This window comes from Tachypleus tridentatus, chromosome 4, assembly GCF_004210375.1.
Source record: "Tachypleus tridentatus isolate NWPU-2018 chromosome 4, ASM421037v1, whole genome shotgun sequence".
NCBI classification, from domain to species: Eukaryota; Metazoa; Arthropoda; class Merostomata; order Xiphosura; family Limulidae; genus Tachypleus; species Tachypleus tridentatus.
Window position 1 is genome coordinate 54,163,110 of NC_134828.1, and position 12,064 is coordinate 54,175,173.

At 32.0% G+C, this 12,064-nt stretch overlaps 1 protein-coding gene across 4 annotated transcripts in view; it reads right to left on the reverse strand.

Annotated features, from left to right (window-relative positions):
* Positions 1-11,258, reverse strand: part of emei (transmembrane protein 161-like emei) — a 45,465-nt gene extending 34,207 nt beyond the window's left edge. For 3 of the 4 annotated variants that reach the window (XM_076498600.1, XM_076498603.1, XM_076498602.1), the window contains exons 1-2: positions 11,130-11,258; positions 981-1,081 (exon numbers count right to left, since the gene is read on the reverse strand). In XM_076498600.1, coding sequence (XP_076354715.1) covers positions 981-1,081; positions 11,130-11,132 — 104 coding nt within the window. In that variant the 5' untranslated portion in view covers positions 11,133-11,258. Of the gene's footprint in view, positions 1-980; positions 1,082-10,136; positions 10,174-11,129 lie in introns of all 4 variants that reach the window. The other variant, XM_076498601.1, reaches the window with a different exon arrangement.
* Between the last annotated feature and the right edge of the window lie 806 nt (positions 11,259-12,064).

The following is a 12,064-nucleotide window of genomic DNA, read 5'->3' on the forward strand; positions in this document are numbered from 1 at the left end:
TAAATCACACTCAGCTATCAAACATATTTCATAAACAGTTATCAGATATCAAGTATCAAAGTTATAATTCTTATTTGGTAATTTATGGCTCCAAATTACCAAAGCAAAAAAAAAACTTTGCTGTTTTATTCTTTTCATTAATTTATACATGTAAGCAATATGTATTGAAATTTAGGTATGATATTTCAGTTCTTTTCTATTTTTCTGGTTTATGTTATTTTTATATTATGATGATAAATATTACATTCTACAAACTGCTTAAATGAATTGTATATTGTAAAGATTCAGGTACTGATGGTTATCAGATAGAGGTTTGAAGACCTGACTGTTAAGGTGGATAGAGTACTAGTTTGTGTGTCATAGATACTAAATACAAGTACTAGCCAGAGAATGCTTTACATCAACTGTTGAACATTAGATCTATTTATTTGAATTCAGCTGTTTTAAAGACAATTTTTGGGCATTATATAGATCAGAATAAAAAAGAATTATTAACTGTACAGTTTGAGAACTTGGGGTAAGTAGATAGTACACAGATACACATTACATTTTTTCACACCTTTAGTTAAAACAGTTAATTTTTTTCATATACCAGAAATCTGATGGTTTATTCACATATTTAAAGTATTGTTTCTGCTTAACAGAATTTTAGAACTTGATAGATTTGGAGCAGTTTTGGTCATGTGTAGAAATAAAGTTCTTTTTTGAATGATTCCATTTTATTCTCTCAATATTTGGCTAAAGTCTTCTGTTTCTTTCACTTTTACTTTAAATTAGAACAAGGGCTCATATGACTTTCAAATGTACTTTAATTTTTAAGTTTACATCAAGAGAACAAGGTTAGTACTATTTCACATTAAAAGTCAACCTACTTAAATTATAATTTATTTTATGAAATAATGTTTGAATATATACTTCTGTAAATGGTATTCTGATAACCTACAGTATTTCACATAATACATATACAAGCAATAACTTACCTATATGACAAAAACCACCGAGCAAATGAAAAATTAGAGGACAGCTTCTGCAGAAAGCTGGCCATCACCATGGTAATCACCAACTGCACACCAAATACAGCCTAATAAATAAAACACACCATAAGTGTTTTTAATATAACAATATAATTTACATGGCCATAAAAAACTTCATCAGGTTGGTTTGGTTTGGTGTTTTATGGTACAAAGCACCTAGGCTATCTGCGCCAAACATCCGGTTAAAAGTTAAAATTAAAGTAAATTTAGTAAAATTCATAAAAGGAAATTAAGGTAAAACAAAGTGAAAAAAAATATATAAATAGCATTAAAACCTATGTTTATCTAGTCTACAGCAAGAGAAAAACTACAGTAATACAAGTTGTAAAGGACATTCTGTAGCATAATTGCAATTACCATACCTCTACAGGAAGACTAACACTTAAGTTCAGAAACCACCATTAATCACCTGAAGTTGGCCTTTCCAGTCCTTGTTTCGAGTTATTTGACATTACGACCATTTTCAGAAAATAAAGTAATACAAATTTTAAAAAACTTGTAACAAAATTTTAATTATTACAACTAGCCAGGAGGACTAAGGGGTAGCTCAAACAGCAGTGTTAGTTACCTGAACTTGGCTTTTTCGATCCTGGTTTCAAGTTGACATAACAGCCATTTTCTAATTTCAAATCGAATTAGATAGACTTTGATTCTTAAAAGGGAATCGAATTAAAAAAGGTCTAATGTACAAATTAAAAAAACTTAAATAGCATTAAAAAGATTAATGGCCTTTAAAAAACTAAACATTTCCAAGGTGGGCAGTCACCATCACTAATAACACTGTCTAACATCATGCATAAACCTTGGGACAGATCATATTTAAAATGGTGTCGTCATTAACAGTCAATGATGGCAAGACAGTGAAATATGGCTTATTGTGACCTGAGTGTTACACATACAATACATTGGTGCATCAGTCCCAGATAAAAGAAAATGATGAGTTAAAAAACTGACCAATCCACAGTCTAGTTAAAACATTCTCTTTCTGATCCTTATGGAAACAAGATGGACAAAGTCCAAAATAGGGTTTTATTTAGAAAAGCTTGTTTTCACGTTGCTCACTCCAAATTGACTGCCAACTGGCATGGAGCTGAGCCTTGAATACAAAACCATAGTCCATGTATAGAACAGGCACAGCAGTGATAGTCCCAGAGCAGATAGACTTAGCTGTAGTGTCAGTGAGCTCATTCCTGCAAATACCAGATTGGTCCAGTATCCAGAGAAACTGGATAGAAGTAGATGTTAAAGAGAAACGGACCAGTCAGTTTTGAATATCAGCGAGAACATGGTGTGAACTAACGTGAAGTGATTCCAGGGCCAATAGAGAACTAAGTGAGTCGATATAAATAGTGCAGTTCGAGTACTGCTTAGCTTCTTTGTGATCCAGGGCAAGAGAAATGGCATACAGTTTAGCAATGAACACAGAAGCTGTGGAGGGGATTCTGCACACAACCACCAAACCACAACAAATCATGGCAAAGCCCACACAGTCACCTGATTTCAAACCATCTGTATAAATAGGAATGGAAGGATGGTTCAAAAGATGTTCAGCAAATAACAGACAGTATTTCCAATCAGGAGTATCTGCTTTTCTCAGATGAATAAAGACAGGTTACATTTGGGAACTGTAAGAAGTCATGGTGGGATGAGCTGACCAGTGGATACAGCAATGTTATCCAAGAACATACCTAATTCATCCAACTATACCTGGATATGAAGGCCAAAAGGAACAATGGCAGATCATCTGTTCTGAAAAAGTATGGACCACCGAGGAAGAAAAACACAACCCCAGGTGAGATGCTTTGGTAAGGACAAAGTTTTGAAGTATATAATAGACAGTTACAAACAGCACAGGTGCAAAGAAGTTTCATGAGACTCTGTATAAGCTCTGAACTGGAGAAGTACGGAAAGCCCCAGTGCAGAGCCGAAGTCCTTGATAATGAATGGGGTCCAGCGTCTTTAAGGCCGCAGCCCTGGCAGAGCGATAGACCAGTGATCCATATTCAAGTTTCAATCAAATAAGAGCACAATATACCTTTAGCACAGAACATCGATCTGCTCCCCAAGTGGTGGGAGAGAGGACACAGAGGATGTTCAGTGTTGTACATTTGATTAGTAGCTGCTTGATATGTGGTATATAAAGGTCAGCTTACAGTCAAAGATAAGCCCCAAGAACTTTGTCTCAGGGATCACAGGTAGCACAACTTCAACAATATGGAGTTCAGGATCAAGGTGAATACCCATTGGCAACAAAAGTGCATGCAAATGGTTATAGAGAGAGAGAAGTTAAAGCCGTTTGCTGTGGTCTACTTCAGTAAACAATTGAGGGCAGCCTGTAGTTGCTGCTCAATATACCACATGTTCGACAACTGATATGAGATGTGAAAGTCATTGACATAGAGCCCATTTGCAACAGTAAAAGGGAGTTGTTCAGTGATGGCATTAATCTTTATACTGGAAAGTGTGACACTCAAAACACAGCCCTGAGGAACTCCAAGTTCCTGTAGAAAAGAACGGGAAAATGTCAAACCCACACAAACTTGGAATTGCCTGTCCATTGAAAAATTTTAAATAAAAATGGGCAAATGACCATGTAACCCACATTTATATGGAGGTCTCGCAAAATGCGATACCTCCATGTCGTACCATAAGCCATCTCAATGTCAAGGAATATTGATACAAGATGTTGCCTTTTGAGAAAGACTTCTCTGACTTTCAAGTCAAATCAAGTGGTCCATGGTGGAGCACTTTCATCAGAACCCACACTGGATGGGGAGAGGAGGTAGTCTGATTCGAGAAACCGAACATAGCAAGCATTAACCATCCTCTCTAATGTCTTACAGAGACAGCTTGCCAAAGCAATTGGACGGTAGTTTGAAGGAATCTTGGGATCTTTCCCAGGTTTAGAGAAAGATAGGACAATAGCCTGGTGCCAGGCATCAGGAAAAACATTCTCCTGCCGATCCAGATGGGCATGGTGATGTAAATGTCAGAATGAGGACACTGTTAGGTATTGTAATTCCATCTTTGCGAGTAGAGATACGCCTCACTGCAGAGACTCCTTGGGTGGAGAAACCAGTGAAAATCTCTGACTCTGGGATGTTCTTCAAATCCCTCTCAACAATAAGTCCTCATGATGAATTCAAAGTAGCATGAGGTATAACTTCAATAGGTATATCCCCAATTGTCTCTGAATTTAAGAGGAGTTCACTGTGGTGAGATGTGGATGTTTCCACCAATATGTCATCAGATCAAAGCTTCTTTACTGACTTTGAGAGCAAGCAAGTTCCTCTAGTCCCTTCTGAATGAAAAAGGGAGACATTTGCCCTAAAGGTTTGTCTGAAAGAGAATGTAGTATAAGAAAATGAGGTATAACAGGTGTTACAGATGTTGAAGATTGCTGCTCAGTATCTTCAAGACGTGGTCCTTTACCTATGGACTATTTTTCACTATTTTATTTATGTTTTTATTTGGAAGATCCATAATAAAAAAAGGGAAATTTCAGTGCCCACTGACCCCACCCACCATGGAGCCTCTTGAAGGGATGCACTACAATGTCAAACAAGGGCACTACAGCAACACCAGGGTTTTGTGAGCACTATACTCAAACACCAGCATCAAATACAATGTCCACAACACCTGTTGAGACCATCCAACACAGGTACTTGGTTAACCCTAGCCCAAGTGGACCAACCAACTGACCTAAGGTCAATTAAGGCCACCCATCTACAGGAATTCAAGGCCAAAGTGGTGTGTTAGGGTTAGACCCTTCAACCACTAGGATCCTCTCCTCCCCTTCACGGGTCACCATGCACAGAAAATACACAGGTGGATGTTTAGATCCAGAGGAAGAAAACTGAAAGAACAATCTTCCCTGGGAGGTCCCCTCACCATGTACAGGAATGCACACCAAGGAGTTCTTTATCAAAAAAAAAAAAAAAGTTTCTAAAATCATACACAAATCATTTAAAATAATTTTTGTAAGCATAAAAATTTGTCATTCAATTAACTAAAGCATCAATAGTTGTATGTGTAGAAACAAAAAACATTTATGCCTAGCTTAAATTCATACTAATTCAAAAGTTCAAACCCACAACATTTTATGTACAAACATGTGATAGTATTTAGAAGTTTATTTTTTTGAAAACTTTCCTATAAACACATGGACATACTACTTGTAGTCAATAACATGAAAACAAAAAAACAGATATAGATGTGAATATTTATGATCAAATATTCTTTTGGTCAGAAGATTGTATCTTAAAGTGTATTTTCCAGACTTTTCCCTTTTTAGGACAACACTTTTTGTTAGGACTATTTACAGATGTAAAACAAAAGAGCCTGCAAGTAAATAATCAGTTAATTAGAAACAGTAAATAATTTTGATTTGTATTTTTATAGGTAATTTTGAGCTTGTTTTATTATATCAAAAGGTATTTTCATATTCCAGGAAATACATTTTAAATTAAAACGTACTGGTACAAGTTATTACTTAATCATTTTGTTTGTAAATGTCCATCATTCATTCAATCTTTTTTTTTTTTTTTTGCTTGAGAAAGTGCCTTTATTTTATTAGCATTTTAGTTCTCATAATACAGATGTAGCTTTATATAAATTATCAGTGTTTGTTTCTTTCTGGAATGTTATAAACTTGTCAAAGTTTTAATGTGATGTTAACAAATCAAAACTATACTTACAATTATCAAATTTTCAAAGTTCAAGAACCATACAACAAACAAATACCATATACTAGGTCAACAGCATCAATGTCATATTTTTGTGATGCCCAGTTATAAAACATTATTTAACATACAAAGTAGAACAGATGAGTTCAAACATATGCCTTCCAGGGTGTTAATTAGTGACATCACAAACCACAGGTTTACAGACAATTTACAATTATATATGAAACATAATCTGACTACAGATTCAATATGTAGCTTACTGCTACAGCACACATTGCAGTATAGATGCTAAAATATGACCTTTTAGATTATGCATATATACCACACATTAAACAAAAGAGTGAAAGGATATACATTATCCCATAAACCATTCCACAATAAAAACTATTGTAATGCATAATTTTGGATAAGAAAAAGCTGGTTCTAGATACCAGTGCCTATATCAATTCCTTTTGATGTTTAAGTCAACATTATTATTACTCCATAAATCAAAACTGTACATGTAGCTAAGTGGTTTATAATTTTGAAAAGCTGCATAAGATTATCACTTCTAGCTTTTTTATACTTCAGATAGAAAGAAACAGTATATATAATTTCCACCTCTCCTTGTAGCACAGCTTTTATTGTCATTTAAACTGCTTCCAAGTTTTTAAGTGTCACCCCATATCAAAAGTGAAAGCCCTCACTGTTTCACTTTAGGAGTCTGGCAACCCTATGCACTTGTACGAGTCCATGCAAATCCCAGCCAAATATTAACAGCTCTCTATCAACAGTCTAGAATTTCTTCCTCTGATAATTTTGCTTGAAAAGGAATGAAGAATCAAAAGTTTCTTTGAAAATGTTTTTCATATATATTTTTGTTCCCAATTTGAAGTGGTGTATACTAGTGGGGACCTCTCACATTCATATATTTTCACTAAATTAAACATGAAAGTATGCGTTGTTCTGTTCTGTGTTTCATTCAGTGTTACAGAAGACATGTTAAGACTCGTATGTGTTCCTATACTCCACTTATTTTCATCTTTTTCTGTCGTATAGTCTACAACAGCCTTATCTCATCTAACAAGTGTAGATGTTGATCTACTGTCAATCTTATTATAAATGTATTTTGCATAGAAATAAAAAAAAATTGAGATACATGAATTTATAATCTTTGAGAACTTAAATTCATCTTAATTAAGACTATGGAACTGAAAAAAAAAAATTGTCCAAAGACAAAAAATGTGATAAAGATGACCTTGTCCTTTTTAGAATTATACTTACCTTGTCCTTAATTCAAAAGAACAAACATAATAAAGTTGAATACAATTTCTTTAGGATTTCACTTTTATTTAATGAAAAGTAAACTTCTGGGTTTCACACATCAAGAAAGTGAGATACAATGCACTGGGTTTGGTTTGATTTGTTTTGAATTTTACACAAAGCTACTCGAGGGCTATCTACATCAGCCATCCCTAATTTTGCAGTGTAGGACTAGAGGGAAGGCAGCCAGTCATCACCACTCACCACCAACTTTTGGGCTACTCTTTTACCAACAAATAGTGGGATTGACCATCATCATGATGCCCCCATGGCTGAGAGAGCAAACATGTTTGCTGAAACAGGGATTTAAATCTGCAACCTTTGAATTGCGAGTCAAGTGCCTTAACCACCAAGCCACACTAGGCCAAAAATGCAGAAAACTTCACCATTTTCATGCTTTCTATGAATTTAAATCCATAACATTTGCCATATATTATCTTGCAAACACATTATAAAGGTATTTCACACTGTTTGTCAAAGATTAGTAAAATGACAATATGTAAATGTTATTTTAAAAAAATGTCTGACATCAAACATGGGTTCTTTTTTGATATATTTTGTGTTGTACAATTTTGTCCAAATACTGAAAGAGAATCTTAAAAGAAAAAAAAACCTTCAATCACACATGTTCCAAGATTCTTTGTAGCAAGTGAAAGGATAACATTTTTATTTTGTGTAATTAATTAATTTAAACCGTTTTTTTATAATTTATATATTTTTTCTTGAGCTGGAAATTAAACTTTAGATGCTATAATTGGATTTATCTGACTCAAGAATTGTAGCTGTATGATAACAAAAGCAGACTTATCACACAGTGTTACAAAGACTTTTCCTCATATTGTAATAATCAGAATATTCACACAAACTTCCAACCTTAGTACCTTGCATGCATTCATAATAAAAGTGCAACAAGTGGATTTTGATATTAAAAAAGTACCAAAAAAGATAAATTCTAAATTACAATTGTTAGTGGACAATTCACACTTTGGAAACCTACCCAAAACTTAAATACTCACTCAAAGAGTTAAATGTGAAATGAAAAACAGAGAGATGCATATGAGTACTAATAATCAAATTTGGATATGATATATGCATATATGAAGGGCTAAAATACAAAATTCTGCACATACAATTTTGCCATTGAGACAACTACCTTTTCTCTGCAGCTTTCACAAAAAGTTCTGTGAAATCAAAGGTGGATGGTTATTAAATAAAGCATTACAAATTATTATATGAACTCCTATAAAACACACACAATTATGTATTTCAAGTTTTGAAAACCTCTTCTTTGCAAATTATTATATGAACTCCTATAAAACACACACAATTATGTATTTCAAGTTTTGAAAACCTCTTCTTTTGATGAAACTTCATATTAATTGATTTATATATTCTTCAATACAATGCTATTGGCATTGCAATTTTATTGGGAATGGTATATACTGTGCTTTGAATATAAGCTACTCAAACATTTATTGTTGTATTTGATGATTTTTCAAATTCAGTTTCTTAATCAGGCTGATCAATCCATTCAAATAATCAATTATTCTCATGATATGGTTAAAAAAAGAAAAATAACTTATAACTTATGTTTTGACACTTTTGGTACGTAAAGCAGAGATAACCAATTGTATAACTTTGTGTTTAATAAAGAGCAAACATTATGACAATATTCTGTTACATGGGATAACAGGGGACAGCTTAAAATGGCAATAATCAGAAACCTTAATTTCAATTATTTGATTATCTTTGTGAATTGATCAAGTTGAGTTTAATAAACTGACATTAATAAAAAAAAATAACAATGTCCACATAATTACTGGATGATTGATATAACTAAATATACAATAATTAGAAACAATTTTGATAATTTTTGTTCAATTAATCAACGTAATCATAATTTGGATATATAATAGTTGTAACAACCAAAAATAGTAATAATTAGAAACATTAGCTGTTTATTTTTTAATGACAGTCAATTTAATCATAACTTTGATTAGATGATTATTTTACGACACTACTTGTTGTAACCAGTTAATTGTCAAGTTTTAGCTGCTAGAAACTGAAACAGTGTTTAACATATCATTATATATAAAAATATATCAGGGGCAAAACAGAGGGTTTGCCCTACTTATGTTCCCATCTTGTGTAAATCAGTGTATTCCCTATAACTGATGATGAATAACATACGTAATATAAAAACAAACTTGCAAATTGAAGGATTTTTTTTTAAAAAAGACTTTTGAGATAAGATTATGTTTATGATGAGTAATTTACTTTAAAATTACTCCCTCATAAGAAAACTGGATTTATTACATTTTAAATTTTTTTGTAATTTCTATTATATATTTTCCTTTGAGATAGCAATCAAAGTTTACTAGACTCCTGCTGTAGACAAAAACAATGTAATAATATTGTGGCATTAATTTAATTACATTTATTACCATGTATGTGTGTGATTGAAGATTTGCAAATGAATATATGTATATTTATATAAATAGTTTTTGGTCTGAGGTTTGTATATTTGAATGCTATTGTGTCACTAGTTTTTCACAGTTCAGAATTTTCAAGTACAAGAAATCTTATAGCTGTTGTACTTGTATAGCACACTAACAGTTTTCCACATTTCTGAAGATGATGCAAAATCATGTTGAAGCATGTGGAGTTCTTGGTTGAAATAAAAATTTTACTTGAGCATTATAAAACACTATTCATTTGTAAACTGAATATTTTAAATATATACACAAGTTCTTTGGATGTTAACCCTTTAATAAAGATATACATGTGCATGTGTAACAATCACAATTGCCAAGATAAAGTAATTTTTAAAAAATACAAGGCCCAACTTAACATTGCTTTTAAAAAACAAATAAATTTAAGTGAACATTTCACAGAAAATCATCATAGGAAATTTCACACTTCAGTTGGTATAGTGCAGTTCTAGAAAGTAAACTTTGATGAATTTTATATAATCTTGTTCAAATACAGACCTAACAAAGAATCTTAAAAAACAAACAAACAACAACTTCAATTATATATGTTCCAAGATCCTTTGTAAGAAGTGAAAGGATAAATTATAGCTTTTGTTATTATGTGTAAATAATTGCATACTTACAAAACAAATGTTTGAGGAAATCTATGTTTGAGTTGATCTATATTGCAAATAAACAAAATTGAATATTATACGTCTTTTAATTAATTTAATGGCTATTTGAATTTCAAAAGGATACTCACACAAAACTTAAGTGCATATATATATTAGATAAGTACTTAACAGCTTACTTTACTACAAGTTGTACTACTTTTAAAAGTCAGTGATAAGAACTACAACGAAAATTACTAATTAGATTTTCATCTTAATTATGTTGTAGTACTAGAAAATCCACTCTTGAAAAAAGTAAAAATGTGAATAAATCATCTAATTTTTGGTAAGTCTTCACTTTCCCTCTACCTCTAATAAATTACATTTTAATCATATCAATCCTCATCTGATAATATTGGAATTTGTAAAACATTTAATATGATTACTTTTATCAGACTTTTCTCATGAAAAAACAGTCCAAAAACTTTAAACTGAAATCTGTTAAACTTTTTTAAAATCTGGAAGTGAAAGTACTTTTAGGGTGCAAATGTTGTTAACATCTTACGAAATACAAAATAGAGGCATTTTGCGGCCCATATATAAAATAAAAGAATTTGGTCAAATTTAATAAGTTTCTGACAAACGCCTGGGAAACGAAACATTAAAAATTGAGAACTGTATTTTACTGATATAGTTACTAATATACTTTTAAGTCCTGAGCCTTGGGATATAAGCATCGAATATTCTAGGTTAAGGATAAGCATAACTTAAAAAACGTCGCTCAAAACATCACGCTTGAAACTTAAAAAGTCCAGTTCTACACATTAATACATAAATGTAAATCTAAATTCATGTAAGCCTAATTATAATTATTACTATTACTAACCAAGAGTGTTAAAATTATATTTCACATTTCAACGTCAGCATCACTTCTTAGAATCTTAAAAATTGTTACATTTAATCTATTTACGAATATCTTTGATGGTTTCCTCATTTTATAATCACTAATTCAATATACAAACTCACCATTTCATCTACCAATACTACTATAACGTCTATTCTTACATGTGGTTAAACTGAGAAATTCGTTTGCTTGCTAGTAGAGTGTTATTTACACACTTTCACAAAATCTGTTGTAAGTCAGCTCTAGGTATTATGAGAACACAAAAACAAAATAAAGTAATATTTTTATTAGTAGTATAAAAAAGATAATAATAATATAATTATCCAAAAATATGAAATATTTTATTTGTTCCGAAAAGAGCTGTCGAATTACTGTAATGTTACATATAAAAAAAAACAGAAAGAGGTGTAGTCGTAAAATGTAGCAAACTAGTCATCTCCAGAAACATTTATATAATATTTAGATGCAACAAAAACATAAAAATTTGTGTGTGACAGGTAAGACTGAAATTCACAATGACAGTTATAAAATAATCAATGAAAGCAATAGAACATTTAAAAGCGAAAAACGTCCCAGTCTGTGAAATAAAGCAGCACTTAATCTTTACTAATTAAAACATACAAATTAATTTAAAATTGGTATTCTGATGCTACAGCTGCGACAGTAGAAATAAATCACTGAGTGAACCGTATAAAGTGAAGAGGGAAGAGAAGTAAAAATATGATTAGACATTCTCATACTCTTAAGCAAGTTAGAACAAGGCAGCGTATCTTGCTGTTTTTCAAGGCTTCACGATTATCTGCAAGGCAAGAGTAACGAGGGTATTAGAAGTGAGCGAAGAAATATAAAATGTTTAGTTAATGTTGTGGCATTTTTTCATAATACGCGCACGATAATTTGTCATACCTCCCATAAATAATGAGCTATCATTTCCGAAATTTGGCATCCTTTTTGTGGTCTACATATCTAACACATATAAGGTAAGATGAGTAACACACACGCATGTGTCTAAAGTGTTGGTAATAAAACATTGTAGTAATGTTTACATATTGATTTC